The 26,219-nt window shown below is 48.2% G+C and overlaps 1 protein-coding gene across 2 annotated transcripts in view; it reads left to right on the plus strand.

Annotated features, from left to right (window-relative positions):
- The window catches only part of LOC119972771 (grainyhead-like protein 2 homolog), a 136,715-nt gene that overhangs the window by 53,666 nt on the left and 56,830 nt on the right, over positions 1 to 26,219 (plus strand). For both annotated transcript variants that reach the window (XM_038810116.1, XM_038810117.1), the window contains exons 5-7: positions 9,775 to 9,830; positions 10,985 to 11,141; positions 16,417 to 16,528. In XM_038810116.1, the coding sequence (XP_038666044.1) occupies positions 9,775 to 9,830; positions 10,985 to 11,141; positions 16,417 to 16,528 (325 nt within the window). The remainder of the gene's footprint in view (positions 1 to 9,774; positions 9,831 to 10,984; positions 11,142 to 16,416; positions 16,529 to 26,219) is intronic.

Below are 26,219 nucleotides of genomic sequence, written 5' to 3' on the forward strand. Positions count from 1 at the left end.
CAGGTAGTCTGGAGACAGGTTTGGGTCACTAAAGGGATTTCTGCCGTTTTAACCCCTCACCTGACATAAACTCATAGGCTCTTTTTAGGTTTAAAATGTAATTTGATCACTGCACATGAGAGTTTGCTGCTACATTTGCTACATGATAATAGTGATGACGAGTCAATTGGTTGTAAAATGTTTCAGGATGCCCTGTGGTGGTGAAAGGAGCTAAACTATCAACGCAGAGATGGTGGCATATTGGTAATGTCACTGGACTAGTAAGCCAGAGGCCCAGGCCTCTGGGGTCACTGGTTCAAATGCCGCTATGATTAATAAATCTGGGATATGAAGCTAGTTTTGGTAATGGTGACCATTGTTGTAAAGACTCAGCTGGCCCCACTAATATCCTTTAGGGAAGGAAATCTGCCATCCTTACCCGGGTCACAATTCAGCGACCGTGTTGTGCGCGGTGCAGATCCGGGCGCAATGGGTAAATCGTGAGAGAGCCCCAAATCGATGTTCGCGCTGGGCCGGTCACGAGTCATCCAACTCACTCCACCCGGAGGGATTTGGATCATGCCCTTGCTGGGCAAGATCTGGACCTGCATATGTGTATGCACCCGGAGTCAGCCTGGGAGTCAGCGGCCATGCCTATGAGACCTCGCCTGGGTACCGTTTAGTACTGGTTTCCACGATTGTGGATTAGGCATGAAGGCTTTTTGGTGGGTGGAGGGTGGAGGGGGGGGGGGGGGGGGGGGGGTCCCGCAGGCTATTACAGACCCATGGGTGGTTGGGGACGGGGCAGGGTTGTACCATGAAACGCGCCCTGGAACCTGGTTAGTCAGGGTGCCAGGTTGGCAGTGCCTAGGTGCCCAAGTGCTTGGTTGGCAGTGCCATGGATCGGGCCTGGGGGGCCTTTCCCGTTAGAGTGGGGGTGAGTGGGGTTGGGGGAGGGGGGGGAGGTTGTTTGTGGACCGCAAAATGGCGCACCGATCTGAGAGGAGCCAGTCATGCTGCCGAGTTCAGCTCACCAGTGCAGGATGGCTGTCTCAGTATGGCCTCAACGGGGAGAAACTCCCCAAGGCCAAAAGAACCCAGCAAAGTGCCATTGAATAGCGAGGTGATTCCCGGCGCTGCAGTCACTGAGAAATACCCCGCCAAACGCATCCCAAAGTGGTAAGTACCCCCCACCCACCCCGGTGATTCCAGGTCCACAGCAATGCAGTTGGCTCTTACCCGCTCTCTGAAACATTCAGTTTGCCAGTGACTCCCACATCCTATGAAAGAATAAAGGTGGGGGAAGAGAATCTTTCTGGCTTTTCAGTCTTTTCTTCAGCTTTCTGTCTGTCTTCTCTCTTAATTGACCAATATCCCTTGATATGATTGTTGGATCCGTTAAATCCGTACGGAACAATCAGCCGATACACCCTTTGGACTGTCAGCTTTTGTACTCCACCAGGGTGTGAACCATTCCACAGTAACTCCATTGGGGGTTCTAGTAAATGTGTCACATTGGATTGGATTGGATTTGTTTATTGTCACGTGTACCGAGGTACAGTGAGAAGTATTTTTCTGCAAGCAGCTCAACAGATCATTCAGTACATGGAAGAAAAGGGAATTAAACAAAATTCAAGAAAATACATGAGAATATATAATAGGGCAACACAAGATATACAATGTAACTACATAAGCATTGGCATCGGTTGAAGCATACAGGGTGTAGAGTTAATGAGGTCAGTCAATAAGAGGGTCATTTAGGAATCTGGTGACAGTGGGGAAGAAGCTGTTTTTGAGTCTGTTGGTGCATGTTCTCAGACTTCTGTATCTCCTGCCCGATGGAAGAAGTTGGAAAAGTGAGTAAGCCGGGTGGGAGGGATCCTTGATTATGCTGCCCGCTTTCCCCCGGCAGCGGGCGGTGTAGATTGAGTCCATGGATGGAGGCAGGTTTGTGTGATGGACTAGGCGGTATTCACGACTCTCTGAAGTTCCTTGCGGTCCTGGGCTGAGCAGTTGCCATACCAGGCTGTGATGCAGCCCGATAGGATGCTTTCTGTAGTGCATCTGTAAAAGCTGGTAAGGGTTAATATGGACATGCAGCAGAGGACCAGACCACGTGGCCAGTGTTTATTCTCCACCTGAGCCTATCCCTCACTTTATCACCATGTGCCTCTACTCCTTCCTGCCTCATGTATTCAAAATATCCCCGAAAATGCACCTAATGGAGAATCCTGCCGCCAGCGAACGGCGCGGCCAAAATTCTCTGCCCTCGTTAGCAATGGTAGCAGCCCGGACTCGCAAGGAGAATCCCGACCAATTCCTTTTCATCAGAACTGAGGAAAGATAGAAATAGAATAGGTTTTGAGCCAATGAAAGGGAAGTGGGGGGGGGTCAGAGAAGCAGAAATGGGAAGGCCTATGATAAGATGGAGAGATTAAATAACAAAAGATTTAATGATACAAAAGCCAAGGGAATGGTAGCGAGTAAAAGAAATAAATAAAAGATGCAACTGAATGAGGTGTGAATGGCTGGATTGCAGCTGTCCGAATGTAAAGGAAGGGAATAAAGAAAGAAGCCAGAAGAGAAAAACAGAATCGGAAATAAAATAAACAAAATGGAGGCGGGCAATGATTTGAAATCGTTGATCTCCATGTTAAGTCAAGTAGGCTGTGGAGCGATGAGTCAAAAAGTGAGGTGCTCACATTTGGCTTCATTGGAATACGTTAACAGGCCAAGGACAGAGAGGACAGAGTGGGAGCAAGGGGGAAAGTTGAAATGGCAGATGACAGGACCCTCGGTACCATGCAAAAGTCTTCCCCAAACCTGCATTCAGGCTCCCCAGTGTAGAGGAGACTACATTGTGAACAGAAAACAGTGTGCTAAATTAATGGAATCACAAGTAAATCACTGTTTCAAATGAACTGAGTAGAACACAAATCATAGAAACCCTGCAGTGCAGAAGAAGGCGATTCGGCCCATCGAGTCTGCAGCAAGCCTCCGAAAGAGCACCCTACTAGGCCCACGAACCCTGCCTTATCCCCATAACCCCACCTAACCGTTGGACACTAAGAGGCAATTTATCAAGGCCGATCCACCGAACCGCCACATCTTTGGACTGTGGGAGGAAACTGGAGCAGCCAGAGGAAACCCACGCAGACACGGGGAGAAAGTGCAATCCACACTGTCAGCCGGGGCTGGAATCAGACTGGGGTCTCTGGCTATGAGACAGCAGTGCTAACCACTGTGCCAGTGCTAACCACTGTGCCACCATGCACCTGGTGCCTTGAGTGGTGAGTTGGGAGGGGGTAAAAGGGCAGATGTTGTATCTCTTGCACTTGCAATGAAATCAACCTGCGACCAGGAAGAGAAAGTGTCATTATTTAGGCAGTGGGGGGGCGGGGGGGGGGGGGGGGGGGGGGGGGGGAATTGCAATGTAAGGAGATGGGCTTCTCCATAATAGCTGCAATAGACTGCGGGGCGGGGGGGGGGGGGCACACTGCGGATGAGTGACTTGTGAGTAAGCCATTGCAGCTGATGATTTTTTAAAAAATGAGCTCAAATTCCCCTTGAAGGTATGTTCACAAAGTCATGGATCACCACTAGACAGAATCTTTTTGTTTAAATGCAGTCTACCTTGGGACATAATTAACCTGACCATTCTTACTGTGCTGTTAAGAGTGTGGTGTGTTTCTGATTCCTCGAGCGTAACTAAAGCTTTGTACTTCCTAAATCTGCTAGCTTTACCCTCAGCAGAGTTTCATTTGACTTAACTGTTTTGTACACAGCTGCAATAGAGTGTGTTTAACTGAGAATGGAGTTGAAGTGAGATTTGTCGCACAGGAAGAAGGGAGGTGAATTAATGGCTTTTTGATAGTTTGAGAAAAGGCCGTGGGGAAGCATGGAGCAGTTTTTAACATGGTATTAACCCCACCCCGTTCACTCCTCCTGTTCTGGAGGTACTGACTTCTACTAGGGTGCAGTTTCCAAGGCTTTTGGCTCCCCTTCAAGTGGCGAGGGGCTGGTTTAGCTCGAGGGGCTGGTTTAGCTCACTGGGCTAAATCGCTGGCTTTTCAAGCAGGCCAGCAGCACGGTTCGATTCCCATACCAGCCTCCCCGGACAGGCGCCGGAATGTGGCGACTAGGGGCCTTTCACAGTAACTTCATTGAAGCCTACTCGTGACAATAAGCGATTTTCATTTCATTTCATTTCATGTCTGAAACTGGACGATGATGGACTCTCAGCAGCAGGACTGCTCACAGCCGAGCCTGGATCCGACCTCAACTGATACCCACATAATTACTAAACTGAAAGCAGAATTCTGTAGATGCTGGCGATCCGACATAAAAACAGAAAATGCTGGAAACATTCAGCAGGTCCGGCAGCATCTGTGGAGAGAGAAACACGGTTAGCATTTCAGAACGGAAGAGGAGTCCCGTCGGACTCAGAAATGTGAACTGCCCCTCTCCGCACAGACTTTTCATTTCTTTAAATTCATTCCCAGGATGTGGCCGTTGCTGACCCGGCCAACATTTATCGCCCGTCCCCAGTTGGATCTTGAGAAAGTGGTAATGAGCTGCCTTCTTGAACCTCGTGTGGTGCAGGTACATCCGCAGTTAAGGAGGGAGTTCCAGGGTTTTGGCCCAGCAACAGTGAAGGAAGGGGAATATAGTTCCAAGTCAGGATGGTGAGTGACTTGGAGGGGAAATTTCAGGTGATGATGTTCCCAGCTATCAGCTTCCCTTGTCCTTCTAGATGATAGTGGTCATGGGTTAGGACGGTACTGTTGAAGGAGTCTTGGTGAGTTCCTGCAGTGCGTCTTGTTGAATGCACACACTGCTGCCCCTGTTTGTTGGTGGTGGAGGGATTGAATGCTTGTGGAAGGGGGAGCAATTAAGTGGGTTGTTTTGTGCTGGATTTCAAGCTACTTGAGTGTTGTTGGAGCTGCACTCATCCAGGCAAGTGGGGAGTAATCCATCGCACTCTCGACTTGTCCCTTATAGATGGTGGTCAGGCTTTGGGGAGTCAGGAGGTGAGTTACCCACCACACGATTCCTAGCCTCTCTTCTGCTCTTGTAGCCATCGTATTTATATGGCTAGCCCAGTTCAGTTCCTGGCCAATGGTAACCCCCAGGATATTGATAGTGGGGATTCAGTGATGGTAATGCCATTGAATATCATGGGATGATGGTTAGATTCTCTGTTGTAGGAGATGCTCATTGCCTGGTACTTGTGTGGTGTGAATGTTACTTGCCACATGTCAGCTCCAGCCTGGATATGGACTGCTTCAGTATCTGAGGAGTCGCGAATGGTGCTGAAAATTGTGCAATCAGAGGGCAGCACGGTGGCGCAGTGGTTAGCAGAGCTGCCTCACAGTGCTGAGGTCCCAGGTTCAATCCCGGCCCTGGGCCTCCAACAGTTCCGACACCCCAAAGGTCACCATCAGAGGGCCCGGCGACAGCTTCAGCCCAACAATTTTTGATAATGCTTCAAATATCAGGTGGCAAAACCCTACAAATCCCGGACATGCCCAAAACATGTGGACGTGATTTGCAGCCCCCCCCCCCCCTTTACATCTCTCACGCTTATCCTCTGCCTCTGAAAAGAACCCACTCATCCGCGCCCACTTCATGTGAGCCCTGTGCGCCACTTTGAACTGTACCAAGCTCAGCCTAGCACAAAATGAGGTTGTGTTACTCCGTACATAATCTCACTCCACCCACCTCCCATCCCAACTGCATGCCAAGCTCCTCCTCCCACTTCTACTTCACCTCCTCAATTGGTGCTCTCCCGTGCCCACCAGCCACCTATAAATATCCACGATCTTCCCATCCCCCAACTCATCTGGCGCCAGCAACCTGTCCAACAGAGTGTGCGCCGGCAACCGAGGGGGATAAAGGACACCTTCCGCACAAAATCCCGTAACTGTATACGCCTGAACTGCCCCATCCCCCACCCCGGCAACTGTTCTTTCTCCTGGAACTCAGCCAAATTTGCAAACCTTCGTTCCACGAACAAGTCCTTCACCCGTATCACCCTCTCCCTATGTCACCGCCTATATGTCGCATCCATCCCTGTCGGGATGAACCGACGATTTCCACAAATAGGAACCAGCACCGACATAAACTCCACACCAAAATGCCGCCTTCTCCTTAGCTGGTTCCAGACTTTTAAGGATGAAGCCATCACTGGTCTCGCTGAATATCTCCCCGGGCAGAGGGATGGAGGGCCGCAGCCAGAGCCCTCAAACTTACCCCAGCACATGACGCCTTCTCCACCTGCACCCATTCCAACCCCTCCTCCCTCCACCACTTCCAGACCTACTCTACATTCGCCGCCCAGTAATAATATCAACAAACTCAGGAGCACTAGCCCCACCGCCTGCCGCTTCCTTTGTAAAAACACCCGCCGAATCTGCAGCATATTGCCAGCCCAGACAAAAGCCGCGATTAACCTGTCCACCTTACAAAATATTGGGAGGGACTGAAAAACAAACAGGAAATCTTGGCAGGACGTTCATCTTGACTGCCTGTACCTGCCCTGCTGATGGAAGTGGGAGGGCATCCCACCTCTTCACATCCTAATTCACCCCCTTCACCAGGCCGGCCAGATTCCATTTATACATAGTGGCCCTGAACCTATTCCTGGCCAGTTAAATGACAGGCCATTCAGATCTGTCCCTCTCTCCAGGGCATTCACCAGAATCACTTCACTTTTGGCCATGTTCAATCTGTAACCCGCAAAGCACCAATCTTCTCCAATATGCCCAATATCACGGTACCACAGTGGTTAGCACTGTTGCTTCACAGTTCCAGGGTCACAGGTCTGATTCCCAGCTTGGGTCACTGTCTGTGTGGAGTCTGCACGTTCTCCCCGTGTCTGTGTGGGTTTCCTCCGGGCGCTCCGGTTTCCTCTCCCAAGTCCTGAATGACGTGCTTGTTAGGTAATTTGGACATTCTGAATTCTCCCTCAATGTAGCCGAACAGACGCCGAAATGTGACGACTCGGGGCTTTTCATAGTAACTTCATTGCAGTGTTAAGTAAGCCTACTTGTGACAATAAAGATTATTATTATTATCCTATCCATACATCCCAACAGATTGGAAATATACATCAACAAGTCACCTGCATACAGCGAGACACTATGCTCCCTGCCTCCCCTTACAATACCCAACCTGCCCCTTGATGTCTGGAGTGCAATAGCCATGAGTTCCATAGCCAGCGCGATCCGAAGTGGGAATAACGGGCACCCCTGCCTCGTACCCCTGTGTGACCGGAAGTCTCCCGAACGAATCACATTTGTCCTAATGCTAGCCCTGGGACCCGGATATAACAACCACTCCCATGTCATAAACGTGGCCCAAACCCGACTCTCCCTATAACCTCAAACAAATAACTCCACTCTATCCTATCAAACGCCTTCTGCCCATCCATAGCCACAATAATCTCGGGCACCCTACCCTTAAGACACCAAAATAACCACATTCAATAGATGCCTAATATTACTCGAAAGGTGTCTCCCTTTCACCAAACCCATCCGATCCCCCGGCACACACCCTTCGAACCGCCTCGCCAATACCTTAGCCAGCACCTTCACATCTGGGTTTAATAGGGAGATGGGCCTATATGACCCACACTCCACCGGGTCCATATCCTTCCTGGAGATGAACAAAATTGACACCTGAGCCAATGTGGCCGGCACCTCCCCCCATGCCAGAGAGTCGGAAAACACCTGCAGGGAATGTGGGGCCAAATCCACCGCAAACTGTTTGTTCATTTTAAAAATAAATTTAGAGTGCCAATTATTTTTTTTCCAATTAAGGGATAATTTAGGGTGGCCAATCCACTTAACTTGCGGGGGCAGCATGGTGGCACAGTGGTTAGCACTACTGCCTCACGGCGCCGAGGTCCCAGGTCACTGCGTGTGGAGTTTGCACATTCTCCCCGTGTTTTTGTGGGGTTTCGCCCCCACAACCCAAAGATGTGCAGGGTAGGTGGATTGGCCACGCTAAATTGCCCCTTAATTGGAAAAAATGAATTGGGTACTCTAAATTTATATATTTTTTAAAAATCCACTTAACCTGCACATCTGTTTGGGTTGTGGGGGTGAGACCCATGCAGACACGGGAAGAATGTGCAAACTCCACACTGACAGTGACCTGGGACTGGTATTGAACTCTGGTCCACCCACCGTGCCGCTCTTGCGCCAACCGTTTATAAAACTCAACTGGGTATCCATCTGGTCCCAGCCCCTTCCCTGACTGCATCAACCCAATCACCTCCATAACCTCCTGTCGCCCCAGAGGAACCGTCAATCCTTGCCCCTTCTCCCTCTCAATCTCCCAGAAACTTTCCCATCTCTGCCCCCTCCCCACGAGGTTCAGACCTATTCTGCTTCCTATAGAATGTCCCAAATGCCTTATTAATTCTCTCCTGCGTCGTCACCAACTCACCCCCACCATCTTGCACTCGTCACCAACTCACCCCCCTCATCCCTCATTCGCACTATCGCCCACGCGCTGCTTCTTGCCTCAGTCGATGGGCTAACAGGCAGCTGGCCTTCTCCCCATATTCATACTGCACCCTCCTCGCTCTCTGAAGCTGGTCCACCACCTTCTCTGTTCTCAACATATCACATTCCCCTTGCTGTTTCTCCGCCAAGTGTTCCCCGGTCGAGGCCATGGAGTACCCACTGGTCCAGCTCCAAAATTGCACCCATCAATCGCTGCCTCTCCATCCTCTTGACCTTATCTCTATGGACCTTGTACAAGGTCACCTTCCCCCTCCGTACCACTACCCTCAACAGAGAGGCCTCCCATTCTGATTGAATGGTATATGCTCCTTAATTACCAAAATCATCTTTCTGCAAAATCTTTCGTTCGCCAATAGCGCTGAGACCATCCTCCACGAGGGTTACTGTGCCTGGCCCGTGCCAAACCTCACATCTGTAAAATCTGGTATGTGGTCCGAAACCACGATCGCTCCATATTCCACCCACACTATCCCCGGGACAGTCGAATTACCTGCCACGAAAATATCTATACAGGAGTAAACCCGATGCACATGGGAGAAGTAGGAAAACTCCTTCCCTCTCAGATGCCTAAACCTCCAAGGATCCACCCCCCCACCCCATCTCATTCATAAACACTCCGAGCCCCTGCGCCATTCCTGAGTTAACCAGTGAATGCCGGGACATTGGATTAAATTGGAGGAGATAAACAGATTTTTAATTAGCAACTGGCTGAAGAGGGCAGCACGGAGGTGCAGTGGTTAGCACTGCTGCCTACGGTGCTGAGGACCTGGGTTCGATCCCGGCCCTGGGTCAATGCCCGTGTGGAGTTTGCACATTCTCCCCGTGTCTCCGTGGATCTCATTCCCACAACCCAAAGATGTGCGGGGCAGGTGAATTGGCCATGCTAAGTTGCCCCTGAATTGAAAAAAAATAATTGGGTACTTTAAATTTATTTTTAAGTAAGTAATGGGTTGAAGGGTTCTGGAGAACAGACAGGAAAGAGGAGTTGAGGCCGAGAGAGAGAGAGATCAGCCAAGATCTTATTGAATGGTGGAGCAGGCTCGAAGGTCTTAATTGTCAATTCCTGCTCCTTGTTCTAATGACCATAGGATGTTTCTCCCCTTTGAGGGGGAGAGTTGACTCGTGGTGATTTAACCTGAGGATCACCATACCTCAGGCAAGGGGCAAGGTTTGAGAGGGAGGGCCTTCATGAATAATCTCATCGTCTATAACCAGTTAATGAATGTTCTGCTAATCCCATGCTCTTTGCCTCCTTTAACTGCAGAAATACCGCAGCTCTTCGTTAGGGGATGAAGAATTCATCTACGAACACTCAGCAGGGTAAGACACTAGAGCCGCTAGAGGGTTCTATGGAAACTCCACATTATGAGAAGCAGCCAGTGCCCATGGTCAAGCAGATTGTGCGTTAGACCCTATTCACAAAATCCTTGGCTTTGTCCTTTACGTGAGTTGAATAGTTTCTGTGTTCGACCCTGGAGGTGTGCGCTTCAGATGAGGTTCAGGCCAAGCTGTAATGCCCCCCCCCCCCCCCACCACCGCAGGTAAACTAGCCCACTGACCTTGTTGGCCGAGGCTCTTGCATGCATACTGGGTGCTTGGGTGAAGTGCTGCTGGGTGCCCGGTGCTGAAGGAACGATATCCCTGCAAGGAGTTAATGGCCCTCGGAAAAATCAATTGAAGATGAAATAAATTGAAAGTTATCAGTATTGAACAGCTTTCTGTTCTCTTTGGGCTACTTTTATGTTTTCCTGGCTATTTTCTCCCTTCCTTTCTTTGCTTGTCCTCCAGGTGGAGTTGACACAGGTGCCATGCCCTCTGTCAGAAAGATTCGGGTGGTGGTTGAGATCTGAAAACTCAACTGCTTTGACCTGCTGTGTGTTGCGGCTCTTTTCTGTGTTTAACCAGTCTCTCCACTCCTTACCCCAGGGTGGGATATCTGAGCGCTGTCCAGGAGCCTCTCCCTGGCTTCTCAAAAATAATCCATTGCAATCAAGGGGAGGGCCCTGAACACAAAGCTTCAGCCCTCCCAAGCCCCTCAACTAGTTTTGCTGCTGTTGGTACATTTGACCAACTGTGATATTTTATAAAGCTAATTACAAGCTAATTTAGTTCAAATTTATCATTCCAATTTAATGTACTGCATTTTATAGAAAAAAAATGACTAATTTATCATTTAGGTGATTGTGAAGAAGATCTCTGTAATAAATAACTGCAGTGCCATGCTTCCTGAACAGACATTAAATCCAGCTAGTGTTTGTGAGGATTTTTAAGACTGATTCCAAAGTATGAACATTGACACTTACTAGAAATCCTCTGGGTGGGATTCTCCAGTCCCCCAGTCTCAGCGGAGCACTGTTCGCTGGCGGCGGGATTGCTGCCACTGGGAAAAGACAATCCCAACAGCCGGAGAATTCCGGCCTATATGTTTCCTTGAACTGTACAACCTCCCATCATTAATTCTTGCTTTTTTCCAGAGATTCATTCCAGTACATGTTGGAAGCCACAAAGTCTTTACGTCAGAAACAAGGGGAAGGGCCGATGACCTACCTGAATAAAGGACAGTTTTATTCCATAACGCTCAGGGAGACTGGAGCCAACAAATGCCTTCGCCATCCGATCAGCAAAGTTAGGGTAAGCTGTTGTGTTTCCGTGCGGAATTACATTGACCTTCAGGCAGCTCACAAGTCGTCGCAGTGTCAAAAGAGAAAACGCTGGAAAATCTCAGCAAGTCTGGCAGCATCTGTAGGGAGAGAAAAGAACTAACGTTTTGAGTCCGATGTCTCTTTGTCAAAGCTAACAGACCAGAGAAAGTGGGAAATATTTATAGCAGTACTTCTTCAGGGTAGGCATTCCTGGAAGAGAGTTGGCAGTGAATTAACCACTTTTAGTCATAGTGTCCTTTGCCCACAAGGTCCATAGATACAATGCAATCTATAAAGACACACTTGTGTTAGGGAGGGTTACATTTGATTAGAGTTTGTGATACATAGAACATAGAACGATACAGCGCAGTACAGGCCCTTCGGCCCTCGATGTTGCACCGACATGGAAAAAAACTAAAAGACATCTAACCTACACTATGCCCTTATCATCCATATGCTTATCCAATAAACTTTTAAATGCCCTCAATGTTGGCGAGTTCACTACTGTTGCTGGAAATACTCACTAGGTCCCCATGGAGAAGAAATGTTTTGAGTTGAAAATGCCTTCTTCAGAACTGCAATACTTTCAGATGCGGGGAGAAAATTGGTGGGGAGAGGGGTGCTGGCAGTAACAATGCTGACTTTTTTGACAGTAAGTGTGCTGATGGGGTGGTAGTTACTGCTATTGCACAATGCGATTTCAAACCACAAGTGTCCAATCCAGGTGGCTGTGACCCACACAGACACAGGGAGAATGTGCAAACTCCACACGGACAGTGACCCGGGACCGGGATCGAACCTGGCTCCTTGGCGCCGCGAGGCAGCAGTGCTAACCACTGCGCCGCCGTGCCCCCCCCCCCCACCACCACATATTCATTGTCAACCTCAGACACAGTCTTAGCCCTGCCTCTGATGTTTGAAGTTATCTGCAGCAGCAGGAAGGGAAGTAATCCAACAGACTGATTTGACAGTACTGAGAGGGAGACCTGCATTCGTATTAACTAGGGACGACGGGCAGCACGGTGGCACAGTGGTTAGCATTGCTGCCTACGGCGCTGAGGACCCGGGTTCGAATCCCAGCCCTGGGTCACTGTCCGTGTGGAGTTTGCACATTCTCCCCGTGTTTGCGTGGGTTTCACCCCCACAACCCAAAGATATGCAGGATAGGTAGATTGGCCACGCTAAATTTCCCCTTAATTGGAAAAAATGAATTGGGCACTCTAAATTTATAAAAAAAAACTCGGGACGGAATGTTATGGCCCTGCAGCAATGGGGGTGGGTCTGTAAAATGTGACAAGCCGTTCAAAAATGCATTGACTTCGTCGGGACTGGACAATCCCATTGGTGTATAATTCCGCCCTTGCTTCCGTACTGATCGACAGGGTCCATAGAATGTAAACTAGCCGGAAAGTCTTAGGGAGACCGTTCCCGAAGTTTGGGAATATATATAGCAGGTCCACCTGGGGTCATTTTCCACAGTTTTGAAAATACCCTGTGCTCTATCTTTTTCCTGGGCGATTGCTTCCTTCATTTAAAAAATGTTCAGGCTTGCTCTTGAATGTGCTGATTGCTCTGCTATTACTCCTTAAAGTCTTTTCCACACAGTAGTGGATTGGCCAGGCTAAATTGCCCCATAATTGGGGGGAAAAAAATAATTGGGTACTCTAAATTAAAAAAAAAAAAATCTCTCACCCACATTTATAATCACATATTGGAAGACACTCAGAATTCTGTTTGACAGGCTGAATGTTTTGCAAGGGTTATGAATAAAGTGGAATATTTCCGACCGTTGACATTTGAGGCAGAATTTTAATTGCCAAAGTTGTGCCAGGTGCAGGTGTAGGAGGCAATGCCATCAAAAGTGGCATCAGATCAGGAACCTGGCATGAAATGAAATGAAAATCGCTTATTGTCACGAGTAGGCTTCAATGAAGTTTCTGTGAAAAGCCCCTAGTCGCCACATTCCAGCGCCTGTCCGGGGAGGCTGGTACGGGAATCGAACCGTGCTGCTGGCCTGCTTTAAAAGCCAGTGATTTAGCCTGGTGAGCTAGATCCTGTCTCCATCTGAGTTTAACCTGTGTGGATTTTCAGGTGAATGGGATGCCCCAGCGGTGCTGTTGGACAAGTAACTGAAATATGTAAATCCCCAATTACCTGAGGATTTGACCCAGCAGGCTGCCGTTAAAAGCCAGGGCATGGGTTTCATGAACAGTGTGGATGTTGCCAGGGCCGACAAGGGGAGAACACAGTCGGGAGTGCTTTGTCAGTGAAACTGATAGGCTGGGAAGCCTTCAAACAGTGAAAGTGAAGAGCTGCATTCACGTCTGGGTGACGTGTTGCTTCTCACGGCACCTCCACCCTCACTGCTTGACATGTGGTTTCTAACTTCAACTCACCAGCCTTGGACGTCACTCACCTTGATCTGAACTTCCCTACTGTCAACCTTCACCACTGCTTGGAAGCAGCTGATGGAAATCCACCAAGCCCCTCTGATGAGGATCTAAACGAGCACCACCAGCCTTCCTCTTAACAATAGGCTGCTTCACAGCCTCAAGAGATGCTCTACAGGCAGAAAATAAGCTCTCCCCACATTTGTCCGAATGGCTCAGGAGGCTAATGCTTTCATGGCATGTCAGTAGTGATATTTGCAGCCTCCTTGGCTGTCCTACTACCAATGCATCGGGGCGAGGTGTTGAGAGAAGAAAGTGTTATGTGTGATACTAGTATCTATTAAGGTGGTTGCCATTGAAAGACCGCCCCCCTCCTCCATATTTTCTCCCTTCCCCTGGAGTTCTGCACTCTCCTGCAAGGAGAGTGAGCTAAAATGTGTGACTTTAAGGATTAAATTGCTCGAAGATAGGAGATGGCAACTATGAGGTATGGGCTTGAGATGGCAAAAAGATGAGGGTGAATATTGGCAGTTCATATACGGATGTGATGAAAAGCCTCAAGAGGTGGCGAGAAGAATGGTTGGAGCTGCAAGGTGTGTTGGTTTGAAGAGTGCTGTGCAAGAGAATTCTGGAAAAGTCAGAGTGTGGGACTTACCACCCAAAAGTGTTAAATCGCTCACCTATCTTGCCGTCTGGAGGCGCTTGAACCTCTTGGAGCGATGTATCTGGATTAGAAGGACCATTGTGCTGCTATCGGCTTCCACAGCCACTTTCATCAGTACCTGTTGATTTGAGAGACTGGTCTCTTCCTGCTGTCCTTGGGAAAGGTCACTTCATTTCAGTTCCCCAGACCCGGCAGCTGGTAAAGAGTCCGAGATCCACAGGCAGCCGTCACTCGCCTCCTTTTCATTCCTGCGGTTGCTGAAGTGTCCGGGATCGACGTTGAGTTCAGCCACTCTGACCCTTGCTGAGGTTCGTTGAAGTGGAAACCTGTCCTGGGAAACTGAGATCCAATGCCATGGGAAAGCATGCTGTCATGACAAACGGTTCCTTCCCCCTTTATGGGATGTGTTAGGATAAAATTCCACCACTAGTGCCAGATAAAGGGTGAATTAGATGCTGAATCCCTGCACTCTTGCCCAACATGTTTTAACCCCCATCTGAACAGTGTGGTCGCTGTTGTACTTATGCCATTTTTATATCCACAACCAATGTTGTGATCTCTCCAATTTGGATCTGCCAGCTCAATACTGTGCTGTGGAATGGTGCCCTCGAATCAAGAGTATCACATGATCCATGTGTACTTAATCGCCAACTAGTGGTTGGATGCAATTACAGTAACTTGTTAACCCTTCATTATTCTTACAAGACACATATTGTCACAGTGCCCATTAAGTCTTATAGAACATACAGTGCAGAAGGAGGCCATTCGGCCCATCAGGTCTGCACCAACCCACTTAAGCCCTCACTTCAACCCTATCCCCATAACCCAATAACCCCTCCTAACCTTATTTTTGGACACTAAGGGCAATTTAGCATGGCCAATCCACGGAACCCGCACATCTTTGGACTGTGGCAGGAAACTGCAGCACCCGGAGGAAACCCACGCAGACACGGGGAGAACGTGCAGACTCCGCACAGACAGTGACCCAGCGGGGAATTGAACCTGGGACCCTGGCACTGTGAAGCCACAATGCTAACCACTATGATATCGTACTGCCCGAATGTTACCTTTGAACCCATGCAGGCAAAAGTGACAGGCTGCAGTCTTTAAGATAATGATACAAATTAATTGGTTTCAACCAATGGATCAATCAGTTCTTCAGCAGGAATTGAAACCGCTTAATTTTGTTTCTGCTTCATAACAGAGATTAAACATTTGTTGAAGTGTCTACTAACTGACATTGGCTACTGACTGAAATAAATACATTGCTTTGCATGAAGGTTATCTTTTTGCTGATCTACCCGTTCCAAATAATGAATTGCACTAAATAGTGCTCTCACAGCACAGTAGCACAGTGGGTAGCACAGTTGTTTCACAGCTCCAGGTTCCCAGGCTCGATTCCTGGCTTGGGTCACTGTCTTTGCAGAGTCTACAAGTTCTCCCCATGTCTGCGTGGGTTTCCTCCGGGCGCTCCGGTTTCCTCCCACAGTCCAAAGATGTACAGGTTAGGTGGATTGGCCGTGCTAAATTGCCCTTAGTGTCCAAAAAGGTTAAGTGGGGTTACTGGGTTATGGGGATGGGATGGAGGCGTGGACTTAAGTAGGATGGTTTTTCGAAGGACCAGTGCAGACTCGATGGGCCGAATGGCCTCCTTCTGCACTGTAAATTCTATGATTCTCTGAACATCAAAAGCATACATTAGCACCCAGCTAGCATCCCAAGCTGCTTAGCTGGAGAATGTTTAAGATACCCTGGTTTTCCAAAAACTACAGCTTGCTATGTTTCGGTGGAACTGTTGTACGATCGGTGTAAACTGTATGGCATTGGAGAAAAAGACAGATCACATACAGAACATGATTTGGATGACAGGATTACCGGTTCTTGTTGAAGGATTAGAATATGAATAATGAGGATTTAAAAGACCAGGGGACAAGCAATGTGAATACAGTAGAAGGAAAGTGAAAATGGTATTGTTTAATAAGCCTTCATATCTCCCATTGCACCTTTTCTCCTTTGGGAAGTTTTACTGTAGAATAAAATCTCTGGTGCGTTCCCTAGTAGCAGTGAGGAATGGCAGCCAGTTATGGATTATTTATGCTCTGGTTGGGAACATATCAGAAGGCAAAAAGGGCAGAAGAATGACAAATCTGTATGCTTTGATATTTATTGAGAGAGAACAAGAATATAACCTGAATAATCCATTTCCCCAGAGTGTAATAATGGTGGTATTCAGTGAAGATAAGAACCGTGATGAGCAACTGAGATATTGGAAATACTGGCATTCTCGACAGCACACTGCCAAACAGAGAGTCCTCGATATTGGTAAGTGACTGTCAGAGTTATTATCACAATTAAAGCAAAAAATCAGTAATTGTAAAGGTACTAGCTAATTACTATGCAAAATCATAGAATTTACAGTGCAGAAGGAGGCCATTCGGCCCATCGAGTCTGCACCGGCTCTTGGAAAGAGCACCCTACTTAAGCCCACGCCTCCACCCTATCCCCGTAACCCAGTAACCCCACCTAACCTTTTTTGGTCACTCAGGGCAATTTAGCATGGCCAATCCACCTAACCCGCACATCTTTGGACTGTGGGAAGAAACCGGAGCACCCGAAGGAATTCAACGCAGACACGGGGAGAGCGTGCAGACTCCGCACAGACAGTGACCCAAGCCGGGAATCGAACCCGGGACACTGGAGCTGTGAAGCAACTGTGCTAACCACTGTGCTACCATGCTGCCCCATTTGACATTTTTAATTAAATCTTTAATCTGTGTTGATCCTAATGGGGTGTTTTATTAATTTTGTAACATTTTTAGGGTAGGAATTCATCTTCGACAGTGGCACCAAATGGGGGGTATTGGATTGGCCACCCAATACATGCAGCATCTAATATTTAATGACATTGACTGGAATGGAAATACATATCAGGCTTAATGGGTGCCCAGTTCAATGACACCTCTTTGCCACCACCACTTGAGATTAATTCCTACCCTTTGATGTTTGATTAGTTTTTTATTGGCCAGTGTTCTCCTTTGCTATCAGTACGGCAGTGAGTGTGAATGAAGAGCTGTTGAATACCCTGCTTCGCAAGTAAGCTTAAACTGGGTACCAATGGGCAACTCAACATTAGAGTTCATCTCAGCCAAGTCATAAGAACATAAGAACTAGGAGCAAGAGTAGGTCATCTGGCCCCTCGAACCTGCTCCGCCATTCAATAAGATCATAACTGATCTTTTTGTGGACTCAGCTCCACTTACTTGCCCGCTCACCGTAAACGTTTATCCCTTCACTGTTTGTAACAATCTATCTACCTTTGCCTTAAAAACATTTACCGAGGTAGCCTCAACTGCTTCACTGGGCAGGGGATTCCACCGATTCACGACCCTTTGGGTGAAGAGGTTCCTCCTCGACTCAGTCCTAAATCTGCTCCCCTTTATTTTGAGGCTATGGCCCTAGTTCTGGTTTCACCCACCAGTGGAAACAACCTCCCTACTTCTATCTATTCCCTTCACAATTTTACATGTTTCTATAAGATTCCCCCTCATGCTTCTAAATTCCAATGAATATAGTCGCAGTCTATTCAACCTCTCCTCATAAGCCAATCCTCTCAACTCCGGAATCAACTGAGTGAATCTCCTCTGCACACCCTCCAGTGCTAGTACATCGTTTTGGAGAGAAACCATAACTGTCCCAACACTGTTCTCACCCGACACGTCTTACGCACTTCCTACCAGGAATTACTAGGTAGCAACGCGAGCTGATCAAGGTTGCTCGGATTCTCCCCTTATTCTTCCAAGGAATTCTGCAGCTGGATGTCACATCCCAATATCTATTCTGGTTGGGATCAGCTATGACTCAAATGCAGAATAGAACTTTAACCTTCTAAATGGCTTCGTGCCACACTGGGATGTACCATTATCCAGAAGTGGAGATGTCGGCGTTGGACTGGGGTGGGCATATTAAGAAGTCTAACCTGGTGTTGTAAGACTTCTTACATTATCCAAAAGACTATTAGTGGAGTCACCTTTTTAAATTTCTTATGCATTTCGAATTATTTACCTGACATAATTTCCACGGCATCGAATCCACCAGATAACATGATTTATTGTTCTACATATCTGAGCATAAATGAGCTTTTTCCAAGTCAATGGATGAAAACCAGGTCCATACAAGCAGGTTTTCCAAATTTAGAGTCTTGCGTTACATATTCTCTGTGGTGCAGCATTGCTTGTTACTACATTGATGTTCCGTGGGGATTTTGCTTAATGATATGCCATTCTGTCCAAAATCTTGACTACAGTAGGATTACCAAGGGTATAACAGTCATAAACCCGTGCAATCTAAATTGTATATTTGTGTCCTTCACACATGTGCTTCTCCAATATCTTTGAAGGCTGACTGAGAAAACACTTGAAGGGGTGAGAGCACATATGAATAAATAAGATGCTTTACTTCATACCCAAAATACAAAAGGCAGGTGGCCTTTCCACCAACTGTTTATCCGCCCATGACCTGACTGAAATTTGCGGGGATGGGGTGGTGGCAGGGAAGGCCAGGTAATGGCCACTTAAGGGCCCCATCCCGGCCCCACCGATATTTTACCTGAGGGGTGGGGTAAGAGACTGATGCCAGTGGGAAGCCCGGCAGCTTTAGCTGCGTGGACTGTGTCGGGAAGAGGAGTGGTGGGGAGGTCCCCTGGTCCAATTAGAGGCAAGAACCCCTGCCTCCAGGCCACGCTCACAATCCTCATTAAAGCCCCCAAACCTGTGCTACCAGGACTCCTCAGCATGTGGGACTCTCTGTTGACATGGCCTTAAAGCTGTTAACACTGCTCCCAGTGTTAAATTGCTGTGGCACTGCCATCGGTGTCACGAACAGGCTCCTACTCTGACACTTTAACCAGGGTGGGGACCGTTCAATAAAATCCAACCCTTTGTATGTCTTTAAAAAAACGAATATGAATGTCTTTGTTGCTTTCTGTTTGCAATAGCTGGCTGCCTGTGTTTCTGTGTTTAACTTTTCTCTGATCATAGCCAGAGAAGGATCAGGGACTTTCCAACACAATGGGTGTGAGATGCTTGTTGATTCCAAAACAGGCAAATGAATTGCTTATTGTTTATAGTATTGCGGAAGGCCCTGCTTTCTGTCTAGGTGCCTTTTTAATCTTGGCTCGATTTTCTGGTGTTAGAAAACCTTTTAATTTCATCGGAGCAGGCAGAAGGGGCCTCGCATGACCACCTCTTGTGCACGTTGCCATCTTTGACCATGCTTTGTTGGGATTAATCTGATTGAATCTTGGTAAATAATTTCCTCTACTCAGAATTTGACTGTCCGTTAGCAATAAAGCTACCCTCTGCTGCTGCATCAGATTCATGAACCTATTGAATAAAAACTTGCCAGCTTTGCAACCAACACGTTTTTAAAAATTTGTTCTCGCGGTGTCGATCATTTTGGAATGTCCATGATTGTTGGCCATTGTGATGGTACCCCTAGAACTCTGCAAGGATCCAAAGTTGGTCACGTGCTGTTTCTGATCCAGATGCGATCTGATGGTAACATCATCCACAGACCTGGAACACAATTTTACCTCCAGGCAGATGGATGCTATTATGTCTGCCAAAAGGATGGAGTCCACGTGGAGTTGTGAGGTTAAACGGGAGGTTTATTTCTGCGTACCAGCTAAGAGTCGAAGCAAGTGCTACCCAACCGAGTGAGTGCCGGCCGGTTTTATACCGGAAGCTCGAGGTAGCTCCACCCTTTAACGGGGGAGTGTGCACTCCCCTAGAGATTCTGAGAAGACCAGATCCCCAACAGAATAGGCTTCGCAGGGCCGACCAGATGATGCCCAGTGTCATGTCGTTGCGTGACTAGTCCATGGGGCACCCCTCCCAATGTGGATACCAGTCCCCATGAGAAGGCCTTTGACTGGACTGAGATTGACTGAGTTGGACGCAATGCCTGGTTCATTGCTAAACGTTCTTTTCTTTTTTTTCTTAATATCAACTGAACTGGCCGTGTCATGCTGCTGCAGGTCTGCATTGACCTGTTGCCATTGCTGACTGTACCGAAGATTAGTAACATTGGATTTGTTTTAGCGTGGGGAGGCTTTCTTGTATCTGTAAAAATTTAATCTGCAAAACGTCAGGGATTTTTGTCAGGATGAAAATTCCAAATGAAATGATTTTCAGTGTAAAAACTTGGTAAGTCCGTTGCCTACAGGAGGCGTGTATTTTCAAGTCTCTTAACTTTATACTGAAGAGCATCCGTCAGGTGGGTTAAAGTTTCAGTCTTTTACCAATCATTTCGAAGAAATTTTAGATTAAAGCTGTGCAGACACATGGAACAACATCCCTACATCTTTAGGCACGTAGGATTGCTGCACAGTGGATTTTAATTCACTTGTATAGACCAGTTCTTGCTGGTCTTTATTAAGCTGAAGCTGGTTAATTTGTGAACAGCCCAAAAACCTCAACCACGTTAGGTGTGGCTCCAACCAGCAGAGAGGTTTGCCTCTGATCTGATTCCCATTGACTTCAATGTTGCCTTGATGTCAATGGCAGTCACTCTCGGAACTGTCTCGGGTTCAGATCTCTTCTGTCCACATTTGACCAAAGGCTCTGATGAGGTCAGGGGTTGAGCGGCCCTCTCTGGGCGCAATCTACCGGCCATGTAGCGCCTGAAAGTCAGTGCGTTGTGGCCACTAGATTTTTTAAAAATAAAAATTTAGAGTCCCCAATCATATTTCAGTTCTTTTTTTTTCCTGCTTAAGGGGCAATTTAGCGTGGCCAATCCACCTCCTCTGCACGTCTTTAGGTTGTGGAGGTGAGACCCACGCAAACAGGGGAAGAATATGCAGACTCCACACGGACAGTGGCACGGGGCCAGGATTGAACCTGGGTCCTCAGTGCCGTGGGCAGCAGTGCTAACCACTGCAGCACCGTGCCACCCATAGAAGAACATTTAAGGGGTAGATTTAATCTTGTTATGGTGAAATATGTAGGTTTTTGATTTTAACTTTTTGTAACCCTATTTTTTGAAATTATAGAAACAGAGAAAGGAAATTGCAACTGAGAGTATTTTGAACAATTTGTGGGAACCCGGTTGTAAAGATGCACTTTCACAGATTTCATTAGTGAACCACAAAAGATATTTATTAATACGAATTACACAGCAGCCATATAGCTGGCAGCTCTCTCCCAAAGTAACTCTTTTTTTCTTTTTTTTAAATAAACATTTTATTGAGGTATTTTTTGGTATTGTAACAACAACACAATTAACAATGTACATGAAACTATAAACATATTGCAAAAGCAGTCTCCCTCCCATACAGGTCCCACCTTTATTAACCCCCCCCCCCGCCTTCTGCTGACGATTAATTTTCCGCCAAGAAGTCGATGAACGGTTGCCACCTCCGGGTGAACCCTAACAGTGACCCTCTCAAGGTGAACTTGATTTTTCTCCAAACAGAGAAAGCTAGCCATGTCCGATAGCCAGGTCTCCGACTTCGGGGGCTTTGAGTCCCTCCTAGCTAATAGTATCCATCTCCGGGCTACCAGGGAAGCAAAGGCCAGAACGTCTTCCTCTTTCTCCTCCTGGATTCCCGGGTCTTCCGACACTCCGAAAATCGCTACCTGTGGACTCAGCGCCACCCTTGTTTTTAACACCGTGAACATGACGTCAGCAAACCCCTGCCAAAATCCCCTAAGCTTCAGACATGCCCAGAACATGTGGACATGGTTTGCTGGTCCTCCCGCACACATTGCACACCTGTCTTCCACCCCAAAGAACCTGCTCATCCGGGCCACTATCATGTGAGCCCGGTGAACGACCTTAAATTGTATCAGGCTGAACCTGGCATGTGTTGGGGATGTGTTGACTCTACTCAAAGCGTCCGCCCAAAGACCATCCTCTATCTCTCCTCCCAGCTCCTCCTCCCACTTACGCTTCAGCTCCTCGGTCTGCGTCTCCTCTGACCCCATAAGTTCCTTGTAAATGTCAGAGACGCTCCCTTCTCCTACCCACCCTCTGGAAACTACCCTCTCCTGAATTCCCCCTTAGTGGTAGGAGTGGGAAGGTTGACACCTGTTTACGTAGGAAATCCCACACCTGCAGATACCTGAATTTGTTTCCCCTCGCCAACCCAAACTTTCCTCCAACGCCCTCATACTCTGAAAGCTCCCCTCCATAAACATATCTCCTATCCTCTCAATCCCTGCTCTCCGCCATATCCGGAACTCCCCATCCATGCTTCCCAGGGCAAACCAGTGATTATTACAGATTGGGGACCAGACTGATACTCCCTCTGAGTATCTCTTTTTCTAAGAGGATTCTACCCCCTGGGGTGATTATCCACAATTGGTCACGGAAACCAGGTGACTCTTACTCTGCTGTGTTGCCCTTAAAGGGACAATAATGTTTAAATGAGCATCAATTGGCTGCAGACGAGACTTCCACCCCTCACTCGGGAGGAGACCCCACCTTAGAGAGCTGCAGCGAAAAGCAGTGGTGGGCTCTAGAAGAAGTCCAGGAAGATGCCCGAGCCGAAGTCCCAAGACTGGAGGACAAGTTAAGTTTAAGGGATACCAAGGTAGGGAAGGTCTCTGGTGCTTGGGAGGGGTGTGGGGTGTGTGTAACGAGGGCGATCGGGTTTTCGGGGGGAGAGGTTAATGAGTTGGGGGTGGTTGGAGGGTGCTCAGGCAGCCACTGAACCTTAAGGGAGGCTGCACTCGCAGTCAAATGAGGGCTTCTGGTGGGCTTCCCCACCCCCATCCCTATCCGCCCAAGATCTAAACCCATTCATTTTCGGACTTCCCCCATTTACAAACATATGAATTAGGAGCAGGAGTCGACCACTCGGCCCTTCGAGCCTGCTCTGCCATTCAACGAGATCATGGCTGATCTAATCGTGGCCTCAACCCCACATTCCTGCCTCCCCCCCACCCCCCGCGAAAACCTATCACCTCCTTGTTAATCAAGAATCTGTCCAGCAGGGCAGCACAGTGGCACAGTGTTTAGCATTGCTGCCTACTGCGCTGAGGACCCGGGTTCGAATCCCGGCCCTGGGTCACTGTCCGTGTGGAGTTTGCACATTCTCCCCGTGTCTGCGTGGGTTTCGCCCCCACAACCCAAAAGATGTGCAGGATAGGTGGATTGGACACGCTAAATTACCCCTTAATTGGAAAAAATAATTGGGTACTCTAAATTAAAACAAAAAGAATCTGTCCAGCTTTGCCTAATAATATTCAGAGGCTCTGCTTCCACTGCGTTTTCAGGAACTGAGTCCCTGAGAGAAAAACATTTCTCCTCATCTCTGTCCGAAATAAGTGACCACTTATTTTTAAACAGTGACCCCTAGTTCTAGATTCTCCCACAAAAGGCAACATCATCTCCACATTGACCTTATCAAGACTCCTCAGGATCTTATAGGTTTCAATCAAGTCACCTCTTATTTTTCTAAACTCCAGTGAATATAATCCTACCCTTGCCAACGTTTCCAACCCGCACATTCTACGTATTAGTCGAGCACACCTTCTCTGAACTGCTTTTGCATCAGGTAAATCCTCCAGCCAGCCTAAAAATTAGGGCTGGGTGGGAAATGGCCATTAAGTTGCCAGGAATTGGAGCAAGTGAATCTGGGGCCTTGTCCACAGTAGCACAAAATCGTTGTGAGGCTGGAGTGAGCAGGAACCTAGAGGGAATCCCGACCCTTCAATTTCAGTTAATTTTTTATATGAATTTAGAGTACCCAATTTTTGTTTCAAATTAAGGGGCAATTTAGCGAGGCCAATTCACCTACCCTGCACATCTTTGGGTTGTGGGGGTGAGACCCGCGCAAACACGGGAAGAATGCGCAAACTCCACACGGACAGTGACCCAGGGCCGGGATCAAACCCGGGTCCTCGGCGCCGTGAGGCAGCAGTGCTAACCACTGCGCCACCATGGAACCCTCCTTCAATTTCAATTCTAAGAAATAAGTTCTGGGGTGGAGGCGAGAAGTGTTTCTTGCTGTGGAGGCTGAGGAGGATACATACCATATCTTCCGGACCTGAACTCATTAATTATGCAACCATGTGTTTTGCACCGTACTACATGGTGGAGCAGGCTTGATGGCAGTCGCCATCGTGTCTGGATGCCATATTGAAAAGATGCCCAACATCACTGACCCACTATTGACAAAAGAAGATGGGCTTCCTGAAAATGAAGATGGATCTGTGGGAACACTTTGAGGCTGGAGGATGGACCTTCTCCAGGACATCACATCTGGAAGACCCATCTGTAGATGCTCAGATCATTTGCATATGACTTCAGTGTGGTTAAGGAAGATATGCACACTTCTTCCCAAACAAAAATGTAGTTCAGTAGAGGTTTTCTCTCAAAGACATAGGCCGGGATTCTCCGACGCTGCACCGGGTCGGAGAATCCCTGGGGGGAGGCGCTAATCCTGCCTCGCAGTCCCAACGCTGGCTGCCCTATTCTCCAGTGCTGTTTTTCGGGGGGTGGCGGGATTCCCGCCATGCCGGTCAGGGGCCATTGATAGTGGCCTCGACCCCCCCCCCCCCGCAGCGATTCTCCGGGCCCCGATGGGCCAAGTGGGCTGTCCAGTTTTGTCATGTCCCGCCGGCATGAATTACTCACCTCATGCAGGGCAGGACCTGGCAGGTCCGGGGGAGGGGGGGGGGGGGGGGGGGGGGGGGGGGGGGGGGGTTGGGATCCGACCCGGGGGGGCGGCCCCTACGGTGGCCTGGCCCGTGATCGGGGCCTACTGATCCTGCGGGTGGGCTGATTTCGGGGGGGCCTTCTTTCCTCCGCGCCGGGCCCCGTAGGGTTCCGCCATATGGCGTCTTTCTGCGCATGCGCAAGATCACGCCGTCCGTTCTGCGCATGCGCGAACTCGCGCCGGCTAGAGCGGCGCCAACCATCAGACTAGCCCCCGAGAAATTGGAGAATTCCGCACTTTCAGGGCCTGTTGGTGCCGGAGTGGTTGGCACCGGTTTTCCCGCCGGCGTGGGGATGTAGCCCCATTTTCAGTGAATCCCGCCCAGAACCTTTTCGAAACTCACTGCTGCGAGAAGGAACCTAAATGCTGAAAGAGGGATTTATGTTTAAGAGAATGGGTTGTTGCTATGCATTCTTGTTAAAAAGAACAATAATATTTTGTTGCATCAGTTATAATTTTTCATAAATCTATCAACTCAAGCTAGGTAGTGATCAGCCCGTGATGGCTACTATCAACGAATCAGTCCCAGGACATTGCAGTCGGAGTTCTCAGGTGTCCGAGACCCAACCATCTTTAACTGCTCCATCACTGACCTTCGCTCCATCATAAGGTCAGAAGCTGGGGTGTCCGACAATGTTCAGCACCATTCATAATTCCTCAGATACTGAAGCAGTCCATGTCCAAATGCAGCAAGACCTGGACGACATTCAGGTTTGGGCTGAAAAATGGCAAGTAACATTTATGACACACCAGTGGCAGGCAAGGATAATCTTCAACAAGAGAGAATTCAACCATTTCCCCATGACATTCAATGGCATTGCCACCACTGAGTCCCCCAATGTCCTGGGGGTTGCCATTGATCAGAAACTGAACTGGACCAGAGCAGTTTAGTGGCTGAAATCTCTGCAGGGAGTAACTCACCTCCTGGTTCCCTGAAACTGCCCACCATCTACAATGCATAAGTCAGGAGTGTGATAGAATATTCTTCACTTGCCTGAGTGTGTGCGGCTCCTACACCCTGACTTGGAGAACTACATCACCATTCCTTCACTGTCGCTGTATCAAATTCCTGGAACCCCAATCCAAACAGCCCTCTGAGTGTACCTGCACCAGATGGACTGCAGCCATTCAAGAAGGGTTCGCCAGCAATTAGGAATTAGGTAACAAATGCTAGCGTCACCCAAATCCCATCCAATATTAAAAAGACAACTTTTTCTTGCATTGTAGTTACATTTTGTGGGGAAATGTTTGGGAATATTTAGTTTTGAAAGGAACACAAATGACTTTGAAGGA

The sequence above is a fragment of the Scyliorhinus canicula genome, chromosome 10 (assembly GCF_902713615.1).
Source record: "Scyliorhinus canicula chromosome 10, sScyCan1.1, whole genome shotgun sequence".
Taxonomy (NCBI): domain Eukaryota; kingdom Metazoa; phylum Chordata; class Chondrichthyes; order Carcharhiniformes; family Scyliorhinidae; genus Scyliorhinus; species Scyliorhinus canicula.